Below are 27,991 nucleotides of genomic sequence, written 5' to 3'. Positions count from 1 at the left end.
CTAACATCGAACAACTATGCGGAAACTAAAGAAAATAACTTTATAGCAACTCTGCCATAATGAGGCGTCATTCGAAAATTCAGGAGGAACTCCAACGTCAACAGAAAAAACGAGGGGAAAATTCTAAACGTTACCAGTGTTTTCTCCCTCCTGTGAAATCCTCGCTAAAGCTCTTTAAAACTCAAGAAAACTCATATAAAAGAATCAACGATTGGGATGTTTAAAGTTTAAACCATAATAAAATTCCAAAATATCGGTAGCAAGTTGAGCCAAAAGTGGTTCATTAACGGCTGAGAGACAGCGAGAGAGAGAGAGAGAGAGGTATAAATAAATGGGGAAAAGAAAAAAGAAGCCATGCCTGTTATCATGCACCACAACATTATAATCTGGCGGTGGCGACTCATCGCCACTGTAGGATGCCAACCCGCGCAATCCGTGTGTGGTTCCGTTGCGGCCACTGCTCGCGATGAGGCCTCCTCCGCCGCCGCCTCCGATGCCGCCACCGCCGCCGTGGGTCAACCCGGTCCCATTGCTGGTGGCGGCCTGGGCGTGCAGCAACGTCCGGTTCACGGTCATCGTGCCCGAGTTGATCGGTGCCGAGGGTGAGACGGAAGCGGCCCCCGCCGGGAAGAGGGGCGCCGTCTCGGATTTGTCCTCGTACGGGCGTCTGAAAAAGAAGGGGGTAATTGTTAGTTCAGAACTTCGATTGAGCACAAGTGACTCGAATGAATACTTCTTCGTAAGGTAGATCCACGTGTGCGAATCGACGCACACCAGCAGACTTAGGATGGCCGCCGAAATCAAACTGGCCAGCAGCATCAGCGTCAGCCCCAGCAGTCCACCCTCGCACAGCCCCCGTGTGGCGTCCGCGTAGTGCTCCATCACGGTTCTCCGGTCGGCCATCGCCGAAAGTGCAATCAACTGGCGCTTGCTATCGTCGAGCTCGTTGTTCAGCCGGTTGATCTTGCTGCTCATCTCGAACCGCGGGTACAGATCGATCGCGATCCGGGTGGCCGTCTCGAGCGATTCCTTGGCCCGGTCCACGTAGTCCTTGGACTCGTTCAGCCGCAGCACGTACCGATTGGTGCCGACCGAGCTGCAGTACGTGTACTGGACGTCCTTGAGTTTTTGCTGGAAGAAAAGAAAAACGTGATGTCAAATTGATTTCAAGGTTTTTTAAGGCATATTTTTGACACAAAAACTAACTTAATCCACCTACGTGGTTAGAGCCTTCCTCACTTATTTCCAACAATGGCTGATGTGATGGAATTGTACAAATATTTCATCTATTTTTTAGATCCGGAATAAAAAGTACATAAAAATCACTTAAGTGGCCATACCTCGAGACAGGGTTGCCAGATCATCAATGTTTTGGACTTGTTGGAAAGGTCTTTTGATAACCTAACCAACGATGGGTCGGATGGTAGATCCGGACATAGTTTACATACATTTAAATTAGATCCAGCTTCCAAAAAGTACAAATCAAACCATTCACATTAACGACCCCCGGGTCTTTTGTGGTCTCTATTGCAAGTTTCTGCTCGAACCTAGGAGTCCGAAGGCTTGAATGAGGAGAGCACCCAAACCTCTTTTACTCCAAGGAACCTTCCACCCCAGTGTTTGGACTGACGACCTTTGGATTGTGAGTCCAACCGCCGCCAGCGATTCCACCGGAGTAGGCTTGGTTTGGTGTGTTGTTTGTACTTATGGCATGGAGACGACTCCTACACCTGGAATGACTTAACGGCCTAACAACCAAGGCCGGGACCGACATTTTACTTCCTCATCCGATGGAAGGTTGGAGCAGATGGGAATCGAACCCAGAATCATCCGCTTACAAAGCGGACAGCGTAACCATTCGGCCACGCACTGCTCCACTGCTTCCAAAAAGTACATAAATGTCATTAAGTGACCATAGATCAAGACAGGGTTGCCAGATCTTTAATGTTTTGAACTCGTTGGGAAGGTGTTTTGATAATCTAAGCAACGATGGGTTGGATGGTGGATCCGGACCTAGTTTACATACATTTAAGTGAGATCCGGCTTTCAAAAAGTACATCAATATCACTTAAGTGGACATATCTCGAGACAGGGTTGCCAGATTTTCAATGTCTTGGACTCGTTGGAAAGGTCTTTTGATAACCTAACCAACGATGGGTCAGATGGTGGATCCGGACCTAGTTTACATACATTTAAGTGAGATCCGGCTTCAAAAAAGTACATCAATATCAATTAAGTGGGCATATCTCGAGACAGGGTTGCCAGATCTTCAATGTTTTGGACTCGTTGGAAAGATCTTTTGATAACCTAACCAACGATGGGTTGGATGGTGGATCCGGACATAGTTTACATACTTTTAAGTGAGATCCGGCTTCCAAAAAGTACATCAATATCACTTAAGTGGGCATATCTCGAGACAGGGTTGCCAGATTTTCAATGTTTTGGACTCGTTGGAAAGGTCTTTTGATGGCCTAACCAACGATGGGTCGGATGATGGACCCGAACATAGTTTACATACATTTAAGTGAGATCCGGATATATGTGAAAACACATTTTTATACATAACTTTTGAACTACTTATCGAAACTTCAATCTGTATAAAACTCGATCTATGGGACCCTAAACCAAGTCGAATGCAACAAATTCGGGTCAAATCGGTTCAGCCAGTACCGAGAAACATGAGCTAGTTTGTTGGTCACATACATACATACACACACACATACACACACACATACACACACACATACACACAGACATTTGTTCAGTTTTCGATTCTGAGTCGATATGTATACATGAAGGTGGGTCTACGACGTTTTTATACAAAGTTCATTTTTAGAGCAGGATTATAGCCTTACCTCAGTGAGGAAGGCAAAACAGTTATAATGGGAGCGTTCATTTATTATGTAAAAAAAATTTGGATTTTTGGACCCCCTTCCGCCCCCTAAACTAACTTCCATACAAATTTCTACAAAAAATAAAACCTCAACTATCAAAGTTGTGTGAGTTATAACATTGTTTACATTTTAAAACCGGCTATAAGTGGCCCGTACAAATGTGGTGTTCGTTTTCAAATAAAAAAATAAAATAAAATGAAATTACATGAATGTTTCATTTTTCAATATTGAAAATCGAACCATTAGTTGCTGAGACATCGGCATTAGAGAATGGAGGGTTGTTTGGGTTAGACTTATGGAGCTATTAGACTATGGCAAACAAACAAACTCGCCCTTATTGTGATTGACAGTTTGCCAAACTTGCAAATTTGTTTGCGGCAAACTGTTTTATTGTCTTATTTTTGATTGTCGATCTTAAGTATGTATGACCCCAAAATTACGCTAAAGTGATATAGAATTTTTAAATCCAAGATGGCGGCATATATGGCGGCGACGAATTATTGGAAAAAATGCTTTTTTCTTATTTAGGGCCAATACGCACCTCCCAAGAAAACGGGTCAAGAAATGGCTTGGAAATTTGAAATTTTTCTTGACCGGTTCCTTCCGAAGTGCGTATACCGCTTTAATATGCAATCAACTGAAAAAATTTGACTAAAATGAGCTGGGTTGTTACGGAGAAGCCGTATTAGGAAAAATAATTTCGCGGGACAAACATGCAAGAGAGTTTTATCATAAGGGAAAAATAAATTGCAAACGTTTAAATAATGTTTAATTTAATAAATACCATTTTCAATACAGAATAGCCTCATGAGGCTGAATCTAAGAACACAGAATCTTGAAACGATGAAAGTTTTATGGACAAATTTATTTTTTTAAGCCATAACAACAATTTTGACATAAAAGGAATCAATAAAAGAAATCAAAATACAGTGGACTCTCTTGTTGTCGATATTGAAGGGACCATCGAGAGCGGGAGGTATCAAAATATGGAACGAATAATCAAAGCAATCTATTTGAAGGGACTGAAAAATGAATTGACAACTGGAGCGAAAGTGATATGGAGAAGATCGAATGCCAGGGAGTCCACTGTATTTAGAAATATTTAGAAATGTCAATTTAGGCAATCCGTTGTACCCGACCCTCTCCGATTTCAATGAAACTTTGTAGACATGTTATCCTACGCTTATAAAAGCCATTTTTGTGTATATGGAGCCAGTTACACTCCATAATGACATTTGAGAAGTATTGATGTATCTCGAAGCCGTTGCTTCGTATCAAAAAGTGATCAAAGACAAACTTGTAGGAAATTTGACGGGCTTTCCGAAAAAAATACACTGAAACAAAAAAACACTCCACTTTATGAGATTTTTTGATTTTTAAGTTTAAATGTCAAATTTGAAGATGAGCCCACGATTTTTTTTTTCGTTCAAAATTTTTGTGAAAATAGTCCAAGATGTTACAAAAAGACTCACGAAAAATGCAGGATGGAGCACCTCACCTAAAAAAATACAAAAATTATTTACTGAAACTGTTTTTTTTCAAAAGTGCTCTAAACATCAAAATCCGAACACGAGAGTCGATTTTCCAGACAATTTTACATAAAAGTCTCCGTATTGACCATTGTCCTAAGTCCAATCCTTGTAAAGTTACAGTGGTTTTAAAAATAAAAATGTTTAAAAAATAGTTTTTGTTATGGTTTTTGGCAATTTCTATAAGACAGACTTGATTTTTCAGTCTTGAAAATATTTTTACCGAAAAGCTCGTTCAATTTCCCATAAGTTTGTCTTTGACCACATTTCAATTGGATGTATGGACTTACAGATATAAGCTAATTCACTATCCAGATTACTATGCTACACTGAAAAAATATTATGTTTTCAATTATGAGCCATATTTGTAAGCTCATACATCCAATTGAAATGTGACCAAAGACGAGCTTTCCGGTAAAAATATTTTCGAGACTGAAAAATCAAGTCTGTCATATAGAAATTGCCAAAAACCATCAAAAAACCTATTTTTTCAATATTTTTATTTTTAAAATCGCTGTAACTTCACAAGGATTGGACTTAGGACAATGGTAAATACGAAGATTTTTATGTAAAATTGTCTGGAAAATCGATTCCTACTATCGGTTTTTGCAAATTTTGATGTTTAAAGCACTTTTGAAAAAACAGTTCAGTAAATGATTTTTGTAATTTTTTAGGTGAGTTGCTCCATCTTGCATTTTTTTTGAGTCTTTTTGTAACATCTAAGGCTATTTTCACAAAAATTTTGAACGAAAAAAAATCGTGGACTCACCTTCAAATTTGACTTTTAAACTTAAAAATCAAAAAATCTCATATAAGTGGAGTGTTTTTTTGTTTCAGTGTATTTTTTCGGAAAGCCCGTCAAATTTCCTACAAGTTTGTCTTTGACCACTTTTTGATACGATGCAACGAGTAACAGTAATTTTTAAATTACAAAATACATTTTTTTAAATTACTTACGCCCTTCTCAAAAGTAATTTTCGAGTGCAATTGGCTCCATAAACACAAAAATGGCTAATATAAGCGTAGGAGAGGGTCGAGAAAAAAGTACTTAAAAAATTCCTGTTTTGGGCTGGAATTGCTCAATAAAATTTAAATAAAAAAAAAAATAAAAAATACACAATTAGTCATAAAAATGAAAAAAAGTTATTTCTAAATAAATCTAGGGATTTGAAAACGAAACATGAAATTTGTATTATTTTCTTATTATTTTTTTTCTATTATGAAATATGACTCCAAAATGCTCTAAAGTTATCAAATTTTCCATAATACAAATTGGTGACAAAACTAGTAGGATTTAAGAATTGAAGATTCCTGATTTTTTTTTATTTTTTAAAGGTCAGAATTTAAGAATTTTGCAGTTCTATTTTTTTAAATAAGGAAGAATTTTAGATATTAACGTTTTTTTTCATGATTGTCTTTAATTTAAATTTTTAAGTTAAATTTTGACTTTTAAAAATCTTCAATTTTATTTTTTTTTTAATTTTTCGAGTTTTTATTATTTTAGTTTTGAAAAAAATTTAAATTAAGATTTTTTTTATTTTAATATATTAAAAACAATTAAAAACAATCAAATTATATATTTTTATTATTTTTTATGCTGGTATTTTTATTTTTGAATGTTTTTGTCTTTTTTTTTTGCACAAGAATTTTTGAATTCAGAAAAAAATAATGGGTTGAATCTCATCGAAAACCAAAGGCGGAGAGCCAGCTTCTGTTTCGTCCAATTATGATCATATTGACAACATGATATGATTTGACAACATTACGCCCACCGGAACATGCCTCAATCATCATTTTTGTTACAGAGCAGTTCTCTACGGAATCGGTCTTTTTTCTTTAATTTTAATTTTTGTAGTTTTTAATCCGGCTGCAACTTTTTTGGTGCCTTCGGTATGCCCAAAAAAGCCACTTTGCATCATTAGTTCGTTCATATAATTTTCCATACAAATTTGGCAGCTGTCCATACAAAAATGATATGTGAAAATTCAAAAATCTGTATCTTTGGAAGGAATTTTTTGATCGATTTGGTGTCTTTGGCAAAGTTGTAGGTATGGATATGGACTACACTGAAAAAAATGATACGCGATTAAAAAAAATTGGTGATTTTTAATTTCACTCTTTGTCACTTAAACTTGATTTGCAAAAAAAAAACTATTTTTTTTTATTTTTTGATGTTATTTAGAGGACATCAAGTGCCAACTTTTCAGAAATTTCTAGAGTGGGCAAAAAATCTTTGACCGATTTATGATTTTTTGAATCAATACTGATTTTTTCAAAAAAATCGGAATATCGGTCGCAAACATTTTTCAACTTCATTTTTCGATGTAAAATAAAAATTGGAATTAAAAAGTACTTTAGTGAAATTTTGATAAAGTGCATCGTTTTCAAGCAATTGCCATTTTAGGTATGTTTTTTGGAAATAATTGCAGTTTTTTATTTTTTTAAATTAGCACACATGTTTGCCCACTCTTGAAAAAAAAAAATTAAATAGCTGAGAAAATTCTCTATTTTTTTCTTTTTTCAACGCTGCTGAGATATTGCCATGCAAAGGTTAAAAAACAGGAAAATTGATGTTTTATAAGTCTCACCCAAACAACCCACCATTTTCTAATGTCGATATCTCGGCAACTAATGGTGCGATTTACAATGTTAAAGTATGAAACATTCGTGAAATTTTCCGATCTTTTCGAAAATAATACTTTCAAAAATTTAAAATCAAGACCAACATTTCATAAGGGCGTAATATTGAATGTTTGGCCCGTTCCGCTTCACCCTCGGCACTCAAAAGAAGTCAAATTTCAGAGCAGGTAGCAGATGTTAAAAATCAGTTGAGTGTAAATTTTTTTTTTGAATTCCGTTGTAAAACCACTTATATTTCCTGTCATTATCGAACAATGAAACGGCCTACTCTAATCTACTAAAAATAAAAGAATGGAAAATTATTACCTTTCGATACCAGTACTGAAACGGGTGCTGAAAAGTTGAACTTATCAGCACTTGTAACGAAAAATAAAATTTTACAGAATTTTTTTTTGTTATGAACGGGGATTTTATATACACATGCACAGTAAAAAATTCTGTGTAAAATCGCATGTTAATCACCTTTGTGAGCAAAATTATGTAATATTTAAAAAAAAGTATAAAAATTGAATTTACTAGCCATGATTTCAACATTTGAATGAAAAAAGTGTTTTAAAATGCAATATACACCTGTGCATTGAAATTTCATAAAAATTCAAAATATTTTTAATCAAGCCAAAACATGCTAGATATGATTATCAATGCAGAAAAACGATTGTTTTCAGTTGACTAAACTTCTACTTTCATTAAAAATTTTAAGTATTTTGAAAAAAAATTTTTTTTGCCCCCCTGATTTTTCGGACAAATTTTGAAGGGGGGACATAAACTTTGAATAATATTTGAAATGGCCTAAATGGAAAAATCTAGGAATTTCTCATTTTTAATGATTTTTTTTTCTCATTTCAAAAATCCTTAACGAAATAATTAAAAAAACATTCTTTTTCTAAACTGCCCATAATTGAAAATTCAGCTATTAGGCTGGTACAAATATTTTTAAAAGTTTTTGTCACCCCCTTCTAAATTGGCCCGAAAAATCAGGGGGCAAAAAAAATATTTTTACAATAAACTTCAAAATTTTAATGAAAATTCAAGTGCAACCAGCTGAAATCAAATAAAAATACATTCTCCTCCGTTTAAAATCATTTTTAGCATGTTTGGGTTTATTAAAAAATCTTAAGATTTTTTGAAAATTTTCGATGCAAAATCTTTTTTTTTCGATACAATTTTTGTTTTTGTCAGATCTCAAATTTTTTGAAAACTAATGATTGCAAAACAACTGAACTAGTGTAAAATTCATTTTAAAACACTTTTTTCATTTAAATGTGAAGACTATGGCTTGTTATTTAAATTTTTATATTTTTTTTATTTTTTTGCCCCCCCCCCTTGACCTCAGCCAGGGCCGAGGGACAAAAACTTTTTTAAATATTTGCATCGGCCTTATGCCAAATTAAGTATTCCGAGAAAAACGCGTTTTAGTGTTCGTCACCAAACCTCCGTCAAGGCAATTTTCCGTAAGAGTGTTTTTTTTAAGGAATGCAAAGGCTCGGAAAACACATTTCAAAAATCTTTTTATCACATTTTTTAAAGATTGGAAAATCCATCCCAAAGAAATTGTCAAAAATGACAAAAAGTTTTTAAGCTTGCATAAAAGATTTTTTTGTCAGTTTAACTTTTTCATTTCAAATCTCTTGATAATTCCAAAGTGCCACAGCAAACTTCCCCCCAAACGTCGAAAGAAAAAACTTCAAATGACCGAAAAGTATTGTTAAAGGAATGAAAACTTTTGGTCACCACACCTCCTCTTAATTCCCGTTTTTTTTTATTATTTTAAACAGCCCCAAACTGATATAGAATCAGCAGCAGCAGATGCACCGAGGACGAACTTTTCGCGACCTGCCCCTCCAGCCCACTCTTCCAACTTTATTATCCAATTAACATTATGCTCACGCGAATAATGAGATAATTTTATGTTATGACTTACTCAAAATTGCACGGGGAGGGGGGTTGGAATGAGATTTAGGGAGTCCCAGTGGAGCCATTTTAAGCAATCTGTTTCCTGAAAAGCCACATGTTTGTGGTTTTATAACGTTTTTCTTACAGTTTTAATTTAAATAGAATTTAAATTAAAATGAAATTACGATTGGAAGTGAAAACGAAAATTTAATTATAAATTTTGACCTCACATAGAGCCCACTGTGCCCGCTCAAAACAATGACCACATCACCGTGACACTTTTCCCACATCCCTGGAAGACAATTCCAAAGCCCGTACTCTCCAAAAACTCAACGCAAATTGGAGTTTTAATTAAAGGGGCGAGATTTGGGGTTGACTTTTCCGCGCGAAGGCGTTGGCCCGTGTTCGGGCGGTGTTACGGTTGGTTGAACAGCTAAACCAAACCTGGACGGGGAGGAGAACCCTCTCTCTTTCTCTGTTGAGCTAGAGTGGATAATTGTACCTCTTTAGGCCACACAAAACGACTCAGGGTTAGAAGGATGAACTTCCGTTAAAACCTTCTAAACTCTAGGGAAAGGACCGACTTGAGGTGTTATTTATGAGGAAAAAAACAACTCCTTTTAAATTGAGAAATTTCAAATAGTTCCAAAAAATAACTTTTTATAAATTTTACTTGAATCAATAAATTAAAAAAAACTGTATAAAATACCTTCAAGAGACGGTTTTTGTAGAAACTTGCAACTATTGTGAAAATATTTCCATTTCCACCTCTAGTGTGTAAGTGCCACACCACACACAACGATACTGTTGAAAGTCATTGACCTAGAAAATGAAACTGCACTGCACTTCCACTCGTAGGCAGTGAATAGCAAAAAAAAATCTTGACAAAAACCAGAATCCCTCGTGACGTTTTTGGTGCATTTGTTTCCATAGAGCTTTATGACGTTTCGCGTACACACACTAGCGCACCATTTGATTTTGCTGGCCGGACAAAATTTAACCTCACTTTTTTTCGTGTATGTATACGCAATACATGCGCACGTAAATAACTCTATAGAGGAAATTTCCAGATGGCAACCCTGTTCAGCGAGGAGTAAATTTTCGTTTTTTTTTATAGCAGACGCCATTATGGCAAACTCAAACGTCACACTTGAAACTTACTGTTTCTTCAAGTAAATTCTCACCTGACTGCAGATGTAGTCGTTCGGTTTCATGCAAAAGTCCCCCAGGGCGACGGCACTGGCCAGGTAGATTCCGGACAGCAGCCAGCACACCGTTACCGCCAGCAGGCCGCACACGCTGAAGAAGATGAGGGCGCAGCGCGAGCTGCGCGTGGCGCCGATCACCAGGATAATGCACAGCAGCAGCAGAAACGTCAGAAAGCCGAGCGTGGCGGGCCACCGGAGCTCCTCGTAGAATTCGTACGTCTGGAAAAAAGGAGGCAGGAAGTTAATGAGGTTTTGTGGATGAGATTATTGTTTAAAATATCAAGATTTTAAGTGAATGTGTTTTGAAGAAAAGAAGTCAGACAAATTTTAACAAACAATATTTTATTTCGGTTTTGGTAATATCTAAGGGAACCTGATTATTTCTATGATTTTTAGTTGTCGAACAAAGTGCGTCCATCCCGGAATTCCCGGGACACAATATCCGGGATTTTTCAAAAACCGGAAATTTCGAATTCCTGGATTTTTTATAATTTGTCCTGCGAATTCCCGAAATTGAAAAAAAAATCAAATTTATCTCTGGAAATTCAGATTTGGTTGTAGACGGTTTGGTTGTAGATGACAAGTTGAATACTTAATAATCGATAAGATTTTTAAAACTATTACATTTTTTATTCGGCATATAACAGCATATAAATTTTAGTTTGCAGATCCGCAAAATGCCCCACGCTTTAAATATTTTCTATTCTAATATTAATAAAAATTGTGCTGTGATTACAACAGCAGATTTTTAAAGTAAATTCAATGCTTATCGATTTATTCATGAGATTAAACCAGTTATATGTGTCCTGGATAAATTATTTGCCACGAAAAACATATTTCTTTATTATTTTTTTCATTTCAATGTTTTGCCATGAAAAACATATTTGCTGCATGATTTTTTTTTTCATTTTATCTTAATTATCAATTTTATTCTTTATCATGTTCTCTCAAACTGGTAACAGCACGTATTCAAAAGCAATTTTATCGTTTTAGAGCATGGATTCATTTTACTCACTTTCCAAACACTTTGATTTAAAAAATTATACCTAGCTATATCATATCAATACAAAACACTAAGCATTATTTTTTTTGTTATTTTGAACGAATTGAAAGACAGATATTTACTTTTTTATATTTTCTTGAAGTTGTATGTTTTTTTTTACAAGCAGCCAGCGGAATATTCTACATGAAAACATTGAAAACCTAAAATAACCCCTGCAAACAAGGGTGCCTTTCTTTTGTTATGTATTTTTCAAATGTCAAAAACTGATTTCTTTCGAAGAACTTAAAAAAAATTAAATGGCGTGATAAACCACAAATAAACCATTGCAAAACTCAAGTTGGAATCTTTTTTCTAAAACACAATCGATCAATGTGACTAAATGAAACTGAAGCACAACTTTACGCTTGCCATAATTGCAAAAAATAGTATCTATTTTTAAATATATTTTTTTACTTTGTTGATGTTTTAGGTTAAATTAGAGGGTGAAGAGCGGGAATTCCCGGGAAAAAATTCCCGGGAAATCGTCAATTTTTGGACCACTCGATTCCCGGGAAATTCACTCGAGACTCCCGGGAAATTTTATACTTATAAATTTCGAAAATTATATAACCTAATCAGAAAATTATCTTATCTAATCTAATCTAATCAGACCCTAGCGCAGCCAATCTTTCGAAGGGATCCTGGAGAGTGCCTTAGGTTAGATGACGCCTAGCACTCTTCTTGTCATTTATTAACATTTGTAGTGCGCCATTGCATTGAAATGCATTGAAACATCACAAGCGTTAAAGCGGCCAGGCCTACTGCGTAAAGCCGTATCGCAGAGATGACTCGTAATTGGGTTGAGTTTGAGCACTGAGTGTTCGAACAACAACACAATTCTGAATCGACAGACACACCACCATACGCTCCGAGATTTGGTTGTATTCGTTGGGAGCACCATGCTAAGAAGGTTTGGTACTCCGGGACCCTCTGGGATGGGACATTGTATTTCCACGAATGCCCTGGACACTATTTGCCGTGGTTATAGCGCCACAACTCGCTCTCTGTAACAGTATTACTTATTCCAGTCCACACTCACCAAGTCGTCATGGCCTAGTGGTTAGCATTTTTGCTTACCAATCCAAAGGACGGGGGATCGAACCCCGCCTCGAGCGACTTTGATATTTCGTTCATCATTACAAATTCATGTATTCTTAACTTTCTCGTTGGGAGCAGATGGGAATTGAACCCAGAACCATTCGCTTACAAAGCGAACACCGTAACCAGTCAGCCACGGCCGCTCCTTTATATAACCTAATCAGAAAATTATTTGAAAAAATCTTAATTGTTTAGAATATTGGAAGTTCAATGTTCGATGTCCAAGTTCGAATAAACCAATGCTTCTTTGATCTTCTTATTCAAAAAGTTTAAAATTTGACTTGTCGAAAATTCCAATAACTATAATAGGGAGAAGCCAAAAAAAGAATTTGGACCCCAGAATTTATCTTGAAGCATACTAAGCAGTTACAACCCAGAAATGAAATCTAAAGTTTTTTTTAATTATTTTTATTTATTATTTCTAAGAAGGAAAAGCTTTTTCAAAATAAATTCAATTTCCATATCTCCTCTCGAGAATAGCAGTCCTCATAATCTGTCCCTAGGGTAATTTCGCTGTATCAAGGTAATTTCCTTTTTTGATGTCAAAAAGTGATTTTGTGTTTAGCTAATTTTTTTACTTCACAAAAATCAAATTAGTAGTTAATACAACCAGCTTGTGAAACTTTTGAAAAATCACTCATTGCGAATAAAGATTCGTTAACATTTTAGACTACAATTTTGAGTCCCAAATAGCACAAGAAATTATCTTGAATTTGCAGACTCAGAAAAAAAATATCTAAAGGTAGATATCGTTTCTAAGATAAAAAGGATACTGAAGTTAACGTTCCATAGAATAAGTATGAATTAAATGTAACATAATTGATTGAAAAGAAACAATATTATTACTTTTCCTTTTAAATAATTGCCACTATTGGCATAGAAAAAAAAAATCCCGGGTCCCGGGAATTCCCGGGAAATGGCCAAATTCAACTCTCGATTCCCGGGAAATTGAAAATCTCGAGAATCGTCACCCTCTAGATGCTCTTGTTTGATAAACTAAAATTAATAAAAAAAAATGATTCATGAAAAAATATTATGAAAACCTGTGTCAAATGTATCCAACATTTAATTTTATTATAAATATCCTAAACAATCTTTGCCTTCTCAAATAAATTGAAATTGTGAAAGGAACCTTAAATTTAATGTAAATTACTAGAGTAGAAACATTTAACAAGAAAATTTTATAAAATAATACAAAATTATTCAATAATTGGAAAATAATTGCCAAAAAATCACAAATTCCCCACTATTTTCTGATTTTTGGCGGATTTTGACGAATTCCCGACTTGAGTGGGCCACCCTGCAATTGCTAGCAATGTAGTTATCAAACAACGTGAAATTTTGTTTGGATAAAATATCACCAAATTACTGTTAAATGTGCTTATACTATTCAATTCAATTAATTTTAATCAATAAATAATCAATTCACAATGTCGTACTTCTTATAACCTAATAGAGTTTTTAAAATGTCTGTAAAAGAGTCTATGTCGGTGCATTTATCTAAAATTTAAATATATCAATTTATAGTCATGGGATTCCATCAGAAATTGCGTTTCGATTGATATTTTTACAAAATATTAATTTGATGAAGTTTTTTAAAAGTCTGTGCACCTCACAAAATGTCTGGCACAAGCTCTAATGCCTGTGAAACACAGACAAATCTGTGTATCTGACATCCTTTCAACTATGATTTGTACTTTCGTTCATTTTGATGTAATTGAATATTCTTACAATGGATTTGCCAAGAGAAGGAAATGTGCATATACTAAAATATCCACAAAATACCATATTTTACATAAAATAATTAAAATTTTCAAATTTGTATCGGAGGAACCGAATACCGAGTAGGTATAAAACGTCTCAAAAATTTGTACGGATTTGGCTGAATACCAATTTTTTTTGCTATTTTTTACCAAACAGCGTACAATTTTGTATGGATTTCAATTGTATTAAAATTTTGCACAAAATATCAAAATATTAAATATTTAAATGAGAATTTATTCTTTCTAATGACTCACATATAAATTATTTGCAATATGTGCAGAAAACGTGAAAAAAATTATATTATGATAACAAAAAATATGTTTTTTTAATACTTTTTTTTTATCAGCTAGATGCGTGGCAAAAAACGCAAAATTTTACATGCATTTTGTCCTAATTAAAGTTATAAGTGTGAAATACTCAAATTCCCACGAATGAACGAATGCTAAAATTTATATAATTTAAAATGTCGGTATCAACAATCCTGCAGTTAATTCTGAATTTTCTGTGGATTCCAAATTTTCAAGCATAAAATACTGAATTATTTCTTTTTCTAATTTTGAGAAGCTTAGACAGTTTCCTACAACTTCACAGAAAAAAATTGAAAGGTCTTCTCCGTTTTTTTTTCTATTTTACGTTCAAAGTCAAAACCGCAAAAAAAAAATTTGGAATTAATATTTTTGAAAATGTTTCATAACGCAATTCACATAATTTTTTTTATTGAAATTTTAAATCTAAAGCTTACTATTCAAATTATTAATTTTTTTTGTTTAAATTTACTGCCAATTCTCTGAAATTGAATCAAAATTTCTTCTATTTTCCTTGTGCAGAACACATTTTTTTTGTAAAGTGTGAGCTAACATACTTCGACAGAATACTATGATTTTTGTTTTGTTTTTGTAAAAACTAGATACCAGAATAATTTATCGTAAATAATGCGGATAAAAATTGAACAAATGTTATAATCGAGAATCGAGGATGTCATTATATCAACTTGCAAATTTAATAGCTCTCAGCGTTCAGTCCATTGTTAAATTTAATTTCAAAGGTCACCTGTCTGGTTCAATCTACCATTTTCAGCGAAGTAGTAATGTCTGTCTACGTTTCCGGGATTGTTCCGGGAAGTGTGAATTTTTCAACAACTGAACGCTGCTCGAATCCGCAAAAGTAACAGCAACGAAGGGGATATACATTTTAAAATAGGTAGATACTATATTATTTGCTCTCAAATTTGGGTCACGATAATGAAAATGGATGGCGACCGTGTACTTACTTGCCTGGACTTCCGCAAAAAAAAAGAGGAATAAAAATCGAAAGGTGAGGTAAGAGGCCGAGGCAGGACTGATGGTGGCTTAATGGATGTTTATTTTAGTCTTACTTCCAATTTCATCAACTTCTGCATTTCTGGGAACCAGGATGGAACTCTCCAATGCATCTCAAGCCGGGGATTGATAATAGAGTCCGTCCGGGTGCAGGATGATACCGCACAGTGAGGTCACTTTGGCACAGGGTTCAAATTAGAGGAAAATCCATTTCAAACCAACTTCCTCTCACGATTCAATATCCCTTAACCCTAGCCCCAAAGCTGCCAGCTGAGCCCAGGCTATTGAAACAATAACGTTCCTTCAAAAGTTCAATTTCAGCGGTGGGATTTATCGAATTTCAATTGGTTTGCCATCATCCCACCCCTTCATGCCTCTATTTGAGGGGGCGGTGAATTGAATATGGTTCGCGCTGAGATTGGTTCTTGGGTTCGAACATCCCCAAGCCCTTGGCCGAGCGCCGGTGGTGGAAGATGAAAGTTGCAATATTACATTCCCATTGCCGAGCGCGGGGGAAGTCCACGATTCAAAGCAGAAAACTCTCTCGGATTGATCTTGAATGAATTTTTGATTTGGTTTTCCAATCGCTGTTATACACTGTTATAGGGATGGAATCTTTGCTGAACTTTTAACCTTCTCTCTTGATTATTTATAGTCAGTTTTAATTACCGTCAGTTAGAACAAGAAATTTTCCAGGAAAATTATCAATATCTGAAGACCGAAAAGTAGCTCGCAAAAACTTTCAACCTCTCTCGAAAGTTAAATTACATAATTTCTTCAAGCTTCAAAGATCTCCCCCCGTTCTTTTCCAGCTGATGGATTCTCCTTTTTCCAATTTTCCGGCAATTTGCGTGGTGGTGCTTCAAGTCGTCTATACCCACTACCCTCGCATTCTAGAACGAAGAATTCGAAGGCTCCGCAGGTCAACTCACTTGAGCCCAAACAAGGTACTTGAGGAAAGTATCTTCAAAATTTGGCCTCCAAGAAATGGATGGTTAGTAATGGAAGCGGTGTAGAATTCGCTGTGGAAGCAATTGTTGGAAATCAATTTTAATTGGCGATGAACTTTAAAACAGAAGATAGATTGAGTTTTTTTTTACATATTTTTAAATTGTTTTGTTGTTTTCAGGTCAAGAAGATCTGAAACCATAATTTATTATGGCACAAATTCCGGCTAATAAAAAGGGTAAGCAATGAGATATTCAAGCGATTATTGTATTCATAAGGACATCATCAGAACAATACAAAGCATACAAAGTTCATAAGATATTTGACGGATAGAAAATATTAAAAAAAATTCTCGATTTTACAAGTTTTTTCAAAACAAATGTCTATTTTGAACATACTATCATATTGGCCTTCGGCTGGATAGATCTTATGTGAAATTTTTGTTGTTGTTTTTGAAAGTACAAAAACAAACGTTATCCAATGTATTTTAAAATGTTTACAATCAATTGTACAAGAGCAATTCTCTAAAAAATCGTTCGTTGCCAACTTTTCAGAAATTTCCTTAATGCATTTTATCAAAATTTCACTAAAGTACTTTTTGATTGCAAATTTGATTTTACATGGTGTCGATCCAAATCCCAAAATAAAATTCCCTGACTTTTCCCTGACCTCTCCAGACCACAATTTTTTTATTTTCTATTTTTTACTAACATATTGTTTGGAGTGTTTTTATGGTTTCATGCATTTTCCTTTTTGAATATTGCAAATTTAAGATATAAAAAAAATCAATGACTTTTTTATATTATTTTTCTATTGATGGATTCTGCAAAAACTTAAAAACTTTTTTTTGTCAATCATTTTTTCTAATCGAACATCCAAAATGAGCAACTATAAAATTGTCCTATTTTTTTTTATCTGGTGATGCCATTTTAAATGTTGCCAAAAAATCTAGAGTTTTTTTTAATGGGTCCTATAAACATATGAAACACATTAGCTTATAGGACCTTTAAAAAAACTCTAGAAATAATTAATTATTGCAATTGTTGCAAATTTCAAATTGCGATTAGTTAGTTTCACTTCATTTCCTAAAGCAAATTTAAAGTTAAAAGTTTTCAAAAAATAAGCAATTGAAAATTTGAATTAAAGTAAAAAGTAATGTTTAATTTTAAAATTGTTGCCTTTGGCGGAACTTTCAAACGAACTAGGCCGATGCCATTTTTGATTGTGTCTTTATTTAAAAAAAAAACTAAAGGTTTTGGAGACAAAAACATAAAAAATATGTAATTTTGTAGAACCTTAAGAAAGATTTAAACAAAACTGAAAAACTAAGAAAAATATACAATTAAATGTAAATTTTTCAAGTACATGTTTACGGTTTTAAAGAAGATCTACGTCTTTTTCAACAATGATTGTATTTAAAGTAAACGATTTTCTGGACATTTGAAAAAAACATCTTCTTAAATAATTTTACAAAAAAAAATATTTTTGCTATAAAATTAAAAAAAATGGTGTCTGCCTTGACCAGAGCCTACAGGCGATCATTCACACAATCAATACATTTTATAAAAAATAAAAACAAAATCGAGAAATTAAAAATGAGAGTGTGTGCAATATGGAGTTAAACTTTCTGTGCAGTTGCTGTGAAGCTTTCCATGGCACTTCAAAAAGTTTAACTCCATGTTGCACGCACACACTCTCACTTTTAATTTCTCGATACAACCTGCTCGAGCTTTTCAAAAAGTCAATGTTTATCAAACTTAGATATTTGGGTGTTTTGGAATAGATTCCTAATTTAAGCTCGATCTGACCACGGGAACTCCTCCTTGTAACCCCTTGAATGTTGTTTGGGGAAAATATGTGAAATGTAGTTGTACAATCCCTATGAAATCTCGGATGCTGGAAACAACTTTTCCGAAGAGACCACATTTTATAAATTCTCAAATTCCTTTATTCAGAATTGTTACGGAGAAATCGAAAAAAAATTCGCGCCATCCCAAAACCCAATCCGCGTCATTTTAAAAAAAATAATTTTGCGACAAACATACAAAAAAGTTTCATATTAATTCAATTTTGTAATCTCAGAACGCAGAATCTTGAAACGCTGAAAATGTATTTTTGCTAGGATTAGGTAAATTAGAGGAAAAAGCCAAAACAAATATTTTTGCAAAAAGAAAACAAAAATTTCAACATTTAGAAATTTAGATCTAAAATGAAATCTTAATAGAAAAATAATAAAATTTAAAAAATGTAATAAATTCTCGATATTGAGGTTTTAAATTTAAGATACAGTTCATACTCGATGATCTTACCAAAGCGTCACTTGAAAAAATCAAAGCAATGTTTTCTACATCTTCTTCTCAAAATTTCTCTAACCGAAAAAAAACTCCAAAAACACTTCAAATTTTATCAATATACAATCTAAGATGGTAACAAAAATGGCAGCGTTTAAGCAATTTAAGAATTAAGAATTTAAGAATTTAAGAATTTAAGTATTTAAGAATTTAAGAATTTAAGAATTTAAGAATTTAAGAATTTAAGAATTTAAGAATTTAAGAATTTAAGAATTTAAGAATTTAAGAATTTAAGAATTTAAGAATTTAAGAATTTAAGAATTTAAGAATTTAAGAATTTAAGAATTTAAGAATTTAAGAATTTAAGAATTTAAGAATTTAAGAATTTAAGAATTTAAGAATTTAAGAATTTAAGAATTTAAGAATTTAAGAATTTAAGAATTTAAGAATTTAAGAATTTAAGAATTTCAGAATTTAAGAATTTAAGAATTTAAGAATTTAAGAATTTAAGAATTTAAGAATTTAAGAATTTAAGAATTTAAGAATTTAAGAATTTAAGAATTTAAGAATTTAAGAATTTAAGAATTTAAGAATTTAGAATTTAAGAATTTAAGAATTTAAGAATTTAAGAATTTAAGAATTTAAGAATTTAAGAATTTAAGAATTTAAGAATTTAAGAATTTAAGAATTTAAGAATTTAAGAATTTAAGAATTTAAGAATTTAAGAATTTAAGAATTTAAGAATTTAAGAATTTAAGAATTTAAGAATTTAAGAATTTAAGAATTTAAGAATTTAAGAATTTAAGAATTTAAGAATTTAAGAATTTAAGAATTTAAGAATTTAAGAATTTAAGAATTTAAGAATTTAAGAATTTAAGAATTTAAGAATTTAAGAATTTAAGAATTTAAGAATTTAAGAATTTAAGAATTTAAGAATTTAAGAATTTAAGAATTTAAGAATTTAAGAATTTAAGAATTTAAGAATTTAAGAATTTAAGAATTTAAGAATTTAAGAATTTAAGAATTTAAGAATTTAAGAATTTAAGAATTTAAGAATTTAAGAATTTAAGAATTTAAGAATTTAAGAATTTAAGAATTTAAGAATTTAAGAATTTAAGAATTTAAGAATTTAAGAATTTAAGAATTTAAGAATTTAAGAATTTAAGAATTTAAGAATTTAAGAATTTAAGAATTTAAGAATTTAAGAATTTAAGAATTTAAGAATTTAAGAATTTAAGAATTTAAGAATTTAAGAATTTAAGAATTTAAGAATTTAAGAATTTAAGAATTTAAGAATTTAAGAATTTAAGAATTTAAGAATTTAAGAATTTAAGAATTTAAGAATTTAAGAATTTAAGAATTTAAGAATTTAAGAATTTAAGAATTTAAGAATTTAAGAATTTAAGAATTTAAGAATTTAAGAATTTAAGAATTTAAGAATTTAAGAATTTAAGAATTTAAGAATTTAAGAATTTAAGAATTTAAGAATTTAAGAATTTAAGAATTTAAGAATTTAAGAATTTAAGAATTTAAGAATTTAAGAATTTAAGAATTTAAGAATTTAAGAATTTAAGAATTTAAGAATTTAAGAATTTAAGAATTTAAGAATTTAAGAATTTAAGAATTTAAGAATTTAAGAATTTAAGAATTTAAGAATTTAAGAATTTAAGAATTTAAGAATTTAAGAATTTAAGAATTTAAGGATTTAAGAATTTAAAAATAATATTTTTCTGTTCTCTTGATTATTTTTATTTTACTTTTTATTTTTGAATATTGATATCTTTGATTTTTGTTTTATTTTTTTTTTATTTTTGATTTAAAAATTTCGAATCTTTTAGTTTCTTTTTTAATATGAATTTATTTTTTTGGGATTTTCAATACTTTTTTCCTTATTTTATTTCCTAATTTCTGAATAATCAAATTTTCAATGTTGGAGCTGTAATTTTTGAATGTTTGGTTTTTTTTTTATTTTTCTTCAAGAATGTTCAAATTTAAAAAAAATTCTACTGGTTGAATCCCATCTAAAATTCAAAGGCGGAGAAGCTTCAGTTACGTCCAATCGAGCTCATATTTGGGATAGAAGCACAGTACACCCACTGGAACATGCCCAATAATAAGTTTTGTTACATCCAAATGTCTGTATCTTCAGGAAAAGTTTGAAATATGGTTAAGATTCACATGATTAAAATTGAATGTATCCAGTATAAAAGAACAATAAATAAGGATAAAAAACATTGCTCAAAACTTTAAAGAAATTAATTATTCAGAGTCAGTATGTTTAAAAATGAGTTGAGTGTAGTCCGTAACAACCATGTCTTTCCATAAATTTTTGATTTATTTCTTTAATTCTTGAATTTAATTCTTTAATTTTGAATTCAATTTCATCATCACTATTTTACTTACATTTTAGATTACACAAAATTAGACTAGTTTAATGTTGAGAAAAATATAAATTTAGATAACGAATACTAATGTGAAATTTTGGAAAATTTTCTAGCCTTACATTTTTTTTAGAATTTAAGACTAAGAATTTAAAAAAATTAGATATCAACAATTCCAAATTACCAGAATTTCAAAATTTTAAAAACTTTTTTTTTTTTTTTTTGGGGGGTGATCCAGCCGCACATCGTTGATGTCGAAACCTCTAAACTGGGCCCTCGTCCTGTCACGTCCGTCAGTCAGTAGTCTTGTCGTACATTACAACTAGAATCAGATCTGCCAATGAATTAGTACACTTCGACCAAATAAACACTGGCGCTGTATGGATCTGACTCTAGAATAAATGCACAGTTGTGTGTTATTCATAAGTCCAAAATGTTCAATTATTCATATAAGTCCAAATATTCATTTGCGGATAACTACCTAACTTGAATTGAATACAAGATTTAAAGCAACCTATCCGAAAGCTACTCTTATCTCAAATCCCCGACATTTTAATTATTAACCAAAAAAAACGTTTCTTTTAAAACCTGTCTGGCTTCTTTTAAAAACAAAAAAATAACAGTTGATATTTTACAAGTCGTGAATTGAAAAAGAGACGACCATTTGTTCGTCAGAATTCCAGTAGATCCTCGATTCGCAACAATGGTCGATACAATCATAATCCGACAACCGTTAGTTCAACAGATCAACGAATTTAGTCCGATATCATTTCACTATTGATTGATCGAGACTCTATGGAAATTTTGACAAATCAGAATGGTTTTTATGCTACTTGAATGAAAATCACCGATTCTGATAGAATTACTAAATTCACTGTTACTAATTTTGTCCCCAAATAACTAAAGGCAAAGTATAAAAAGTTGATATTTATAGTTAAAATCCTAAATTCTACAAAAACTGAATTTTTAAAAACCTGCATCCTAACCTGATACCCACATTAAGATAGGGAAAAATCACATATGTAGCGGTTCATTGTACAAATGTGATATTTCCACTATCAGAGAACCTCCTTGTCTCGATGACAGCTTACCGGCCATCGATTAAGCCCTGAGACTACGCCAAAGTGGGTTCTCGCAGCATGAAGTGGTATCCATGTGTAAAAATGGAAGCTTCAGCAATATACTGAACACTTCGATTTTAATTCCACATCGAATCAAATCATACTCTTTGCCAAACAAGCATCAAACCTATGACACTCATTATGACAAAGCCCAGGGAATTTCAAAATTTTAAAATTTTAAAAACTTTGAATCTTTATGCTTTAGAATTTTAGATTTTTTAAAATTTTCAAATGTTCGAATGTTTTAACTTAAGATTTTTTAAATTATTCAATTTTTCTGACAAAATGTATGATTTTCTCTATGGTCCCTATATGCTAAGCAATCGACCAATTTTAGAACAAATCTCTGGTGAGGCAACTGCCTCATATTGTCCCACCCTGTGTGCGCTAGTAATTTGTAATTTTCAGTTGAACGGAAATCCAAATTATTTGATTTTTAAACCTAAACATATTGCAAACAAGCTACGCGATTTTCATCGTGACCCTTTTCTTAAGCATTTTTTATATGGAGTTCTGCGTTCCTTCCGGACTGACCAATAAAAAAAATAAATATTATTAATGTTGCAAAGTTTGGCCTGGAAAACATTCAAATACATCATCAAGGGCGAATTTTCAAAATGGAATGAAATTTTGTAGTAATATTTTTGAGATAATCGAAATTCCCTGACCCAGCTTAAAATTCCCTGACTTTCCCTGACTTTTCCAGGTCAAATAAAATTCCCTGACAATTCCAGGTTTTCCCTGACTTTTCCAGAAATCGACACCATGTTTTACATGGATAAATGAAGTTAACAATTTTTTGCGACCAATATTTCGATTTTTTTTGAAAAATCAGTATTGATTCAAAAATTCATAACTCGGTCAAAGATTTTTTGCACATTAAGGAAATTTTTGAAAAGTTGGCATTTGATGTCTCCTAAAACATATATAAAAAAATTATAGTTTTTTTTTGTAAATCAAGCTGTAGTGACAAAAAGTAAAATTAAAAATCACCAAAAAACAAAAGTGCCGTGTATCATTTTTTTCAGTGCAGTCCATATCCATACCTACAACTTTGCCGAAGACACCAAATCGATCAAAAAATTACTTCAAAAGATACAGATTTTTGAATTTTCATAAATCTTTTTTGTATGGACAGCTGCCAAATTTGTATAGAAAATTGTATACCATTTTTTTTAAATAGTGCACATGTTTGCAAAAAATATTTTTGAAAAGCTGAGAAAATTCTCTATATTTTGCTTTTTCGGACTTTGTTGATACGACCTTTAGTTGCTGAGATATTGCAATGCAAAGGTTTAAAAACAGGAAAATTGATGTTTTCTAAGTCTCACCCAAACAACCCACCATTTTTTATTGTCGATATCTCAGCAAACATCTGTGAAATTTTCCGATCTTTTCGAAAACATTTCTTTCAAAATTTTCAAATCATGGCTATAACTTGAAAACGGTGCACTTTATCAAAATTTCACTGAAGTACTTTTTGATTGCAAATTTGCTTTTACATCGAAAAATGAAGTTGAAATTTTTTTGCGACCAATATTTCGATTTTTTGAAAAAATCAGTATTGATTAAAAAATTCATAACTCGGTCAAAGATTTTTTTCACAATCTGGAAATTTCTGAAAAGTTGGCATTTTATGTCCTCTAAAACATATCAAAAAATAAAAAAAAAATAAAAATAGTGTTTTTTTGCAAATCAAGTTTTAGTGATAAAAAGTTAAATAAAAAAATCACCAAATTTTTTTTACAGTGTATCATTTTTTTTTCAGTGTAGTCTGTATCCATACCTACAACTTTGCCGAAGACACCAAATCGATCAAAAAATTCCTTCAAAAGATACAGATTTTTGAATTTTCATACATCATCTTTGTATGGACAGCTGCCAAATTTGTATGGACAATTTTATGGACAAACTAATGATGCTAAATGGCTTCTTTAGGCATACCGAAGGCACCAAAAAAGTTTCAGTCGGATTAAAAAATACAAAAACTAAAATTGAAGAAAAAAACCAATTTCGTAGAGAACTGCTCAAGTGTTAAAGTCTCATCTTTTTACAAATTTTGAGTGTAACTGAATGAACAGACATTTTAAAATTTTGTTTAAATAGTAACTACAAAAAAATATTATTTTTCAACTCGTACTTATACTAAATTGTTATATCAACATTTTTTTATGTGAAAATTTTAACATTTGGCACCCCAAATTGTAGTAAATTGAACATCTTAACAACAATTTTGCGTCGTTAATACCCGTATCAATATTGAAAATCATAAAAAATTTGATTTGAAAAAAAATGAAAAAAATCAAACTTAGATTTTTTTGAAAAAAAATTAAATTTTGAGAAAATTTAAGTATTTTTCAATAAAAATTGTAATTTAGAGCAATTCTCTACCAAAATCTAAAATGGATTTTAATTGTACTATTTGATTTGACTCAAACTTTGTGGGGCCTTTCTCTATGACCAAAGAAATAATTTTCTATTCATTGGTTCACCCATAAAAATCTCAGCTGTTCATACAAAAATGGTTCGTAAATATTCGAAAATCTGTAACTTTTCAAGGAATTCCAAAATTGATTTGGTGTCCTGGGCAAAGTTGAAGGTATTGATGAGGACTATTCATTAAAAATAGATTCAGGGGAAAAAAATAAGGGAATTTTGAATCATTTATTTTTACAATTTTAATTTTTTGTTATTTTTTATGTTTTAGGAGAAAAAAACTGCCATTTAGAAGTATGGACCAACATTTTGCTGACGAGTTATGATTTTTTTTAATGTGCTTATTTTTGTAAAACATTGAAATCTTGTATTTAAAATCTGTTGACTTCATTTTTTTAATGTAAAACCGAATTTCCAATCGAAAAGTACTTCACATTTTTTTTGATAAAGTGCACCGTTTTCAAAATATAGCCTTTCAAAGTTTGTCCGATTAAAAAAGGATTAAAAAGAAAATAATGAGTTAATTAAATGATCAGCCATTTTTTCCGTGCACCTATTTTTTCTGAATATTCCTCAACAATATCTACAACTCTGCCGAAGGCACCAAAAATTGATCAGAAAATTCATTCAAAAGCGACAGATTTTCGAATATTTACGTACCAATTTTGTATGCACAGCTGCCAAAATTGTATGGAGACTTTTATGGGTGAACCAATGACGCAAAATAGCTTCTTTGATACCCACAAAGCTTTAGCGAAATTAAAAAAAAAAATGAAATGGTCGAAATCGGCCGATTTCGTATATTGTATATTATAAAAAATTGAGCATTTTAAAAATATACAGTATTTTAAAATAAACAATTACAATTTTTAAGAAACCAATACAAAAGTTAACGTCGTTTGAGACAAAATTAAAACTAAAAAATTTAAGTATTTCAAAAAATATAAAATTTTGAAAATAAATTAAAAATTTTTGTTAAAAATTTAACAGTGTTTTGTCACCCACAAATTTTAAGCCAAACGTACTACGGAGATAAATGTTCCAAAAAGTATGAGCTTTGCTGATTTTTTTCTAATTTTTAGAAAAAATGAAAACTTACATCATAAAAAAAATTCAGTCACTAATTATGGATTTTTGTCCGTTTTAAAATGAGGCCACACTTAAAAAATTGAATATGTTTTGATCGGAAAAATCGAAAATTTTACAAATAATTCAGCATTTTATCAAAAAGCAAAAAACTTTTTGATTGCAAATTCGATTTTGATTTATAAATTCAAATCAATTATTTTTTTTTTCAAATTTCTTTTTTTTCCAACAACATTTTTTTTTAAATTTTAACTTAGCGGAAAATTTTTGAATGTTTTTGGAAAAAAAATCCTTTTTTTTGGGAAAAAATAAAAAATAAAAGATCGGGCATTTTTTCCGTGTGTCTACTTTTTATGAAAAGTTCTCACCAATACCAACAACTTTGCCGAAGACACCAAATCGATCCGAAAATTCCTTCCAAATATACAGATTTTCGGATAATCACATACCATTTTTGTACGGATAGCTGTCAAAATTGTTTGGAAACTTGTATGAGTGAACCAATGACACAAAATAGCTTCTTAGGTTATATGGAAGGCTCCTACAAAGCTTGAGCCAAGAAAAAAATACATCAAAAGTAAATGCAGATTTTTTTTTAGAGTGTATGATTTTTTTTTTGCAATTCCGTCGTGAAACTACTTACTTTTCCTGTCATTCTTGAACGACGAAATAGCCTACTTTTCTGTACCAAAAATAACAGAATCGAATAGCAACACTTTTCAAAATAAATGCTGAAAAGTAACACTTTTCAGCACTGAAATGGGTGCTGAAAAGTGGAACTTTTGAGCACTTGTTTCGAAAAGTAACACTTTTCAATTTTTTTTGATTTAAACAATTTATTGACAAAATACATGAAAATTCGACTTAAAATTTCACTCAATGGGTGTTTTTCGAAATTGCAAAAAAATGCTGTATGGAACTGCAAAACTTGCAAAACTAATAGTAGTTTATGCAACAAGTTGCAAAACTTGATTTTTTCAGCACTCGTCGTATTTATCCAACTCGGTGAACCTCGTTGGATAAATGTACGACTGGTGCTGAAAAAATCCTCTTTTTGCAACTTGTTGCATAAACTACCCGGGCAGACGGTAATAACAAAATTCATGCCATTTCAATAACAAATACTGTTAAAATAACAAAAAATGTTATGAAATATTCTGGCAAAATCCATTTTTGCATAAGAGCTTAATAACAGTTTATGTTATCATAACCAAATTTGTTATTGGTCTGACATTGGTTGAAAGTCAAAACAACATGGGAATAACATTTTTTGTTATGGAAGAATAACTCCAACTGTTATTGGGATGATCGGATTAGTTGTTAAAATAACAAAAAAGAATAACAGAGATTTGTTCGAAGAATAACGCAAAATGTTATTAGTCTGTTATTACAATAACAATCCAATAACAAAAAAATCATAACGGTGAATAACAAATATTGTTATAAATAACATAAAATGTTATTGGTCTAGTATTTTCATATAACAAAAAATGTTATTCCCACGTTATTTCCGTCTGCTCGGGTACTATTATAAAATTGAAAAAAATCGCAAAAAAAAATTGAAAAACGTAGAACTTTATTTTCGAAATAAATAAAAGCAGCAAAAAAGCGGAAAATCGCAAATCGCAAAATTTCCCAAAATGTACTCACATCGAGCAGATTTTTCAGCGTCAGGTCGGAGTACGAGGGCCGGGTCAGGTAGACGACCGTCTCGAGCGCGTTGATGGCGAGCGTCGTGTTGTCCTTGACCATCTTGACCGTGTCCTGGAGCAGGTACAGCGCCGTTTGGTTGTACAGCTGCGGCGGCTGCTCCAGCTTGGCTTCCAGTTCGGACAGGACCACCTTCGACTTGAGATTCTGCTTCACCATCTCGGTCTGCGAAAAAAGGGAAAAATGAAAACAGCAATTCATTAGTGATGGGAGGAGGGGAGTGGTTTGTTTGTGAGATTATTACAACTAGAGGCAGGACAAGCCACCACCACTATTCAGAGCGGCTGGGCAACGACGAGTAATTAACGTTAATGAAAATTGATTTGACTTTCTGCGAGGGATCTCCCAAGAACTAACCACAACGGTTTCTCTGGAGGTTGATGCACGGAGAAAAATTATTATTAATATTTGGTTAAGAATATGATTTGTTATTGTAACTGCCTTTCTTTATCGAAGATTTTCGATCTTTTTCGTGAACTTCATAGCCCAACATTTGCAACAGTGTCCTCCCTGGACCATTCTGTAAGTGCGCCACCATTTATCTTTTCTCGGAAAGGGATTCCCTTCCTCCCTACTAGGGGAAAAGAAAGAGCAAAAGATTGTGTGATGGCTGATGTTGTCCATGACCACC

At 31.9% G+C, this 27,991-nt stretch overlaps 1 protein-coding gene across 3 annotated transcripts in view; it reads right to left on the bottom strand.

The window, feature by feature from the left end:
• LOC6054510 (protein tweety-2) overlaps nucleotides 1-27,991 on the bottom strand; it is a 142,185-nt gene that overhangs the window by 9,377 nt on the left and 104,817 nt on the right. For 2 of the 3 annotated variants that reach the window (XM_038262655.1, XM_038262656.1), the window contains exons 4-7: nucleotides 27,301-27,525; nucleotides 10,141-10,383; nucleotides 734-1,131; nucleotides 359-667 (exon numbers count right to left, since the gene is read on the bottom strand). In XM_038262655.1, the coding sequence (XP_038118583.1) occupies nucleotides 359-667; nucleotides 734-1,131; nucleotides 10,141-10,383; nucleotides 27,301-27,525 (1,175 nt within the window). The remainder of the gene's footprint in view (nucleotides 1-358; nucleotides 668-733; nucleotides 1,132-10,140; nucleotides 10,384-27,300; nucleotides 27,526-27,991) is intronic. The other variant, XM_038262657.1, reaches the window with a different exon arrangement.

The sequence above is a fragment of the Culex quinquefasciatus genome, chromosome 3 (assembly GCF_015732765.1).
Source record: "Culex quinquefasciatus strain JHB chromosome 3, VPISU_Cqui_1.0_pri_paternal, whole genome shotgun sequence".
Classification (NCBI taxonomy): domain Eukaryota; kingdom Metazoa; phylum Arthropoda; class Insecta; order Diptera; family Culicidae; genus Culex; species Culex quinquefasciatus.
The sequence above is the reverse complement of the archived record's forward strand: the minus strand, read 5'-3'. Positions and strand labels throughout refer to the sequence as shown.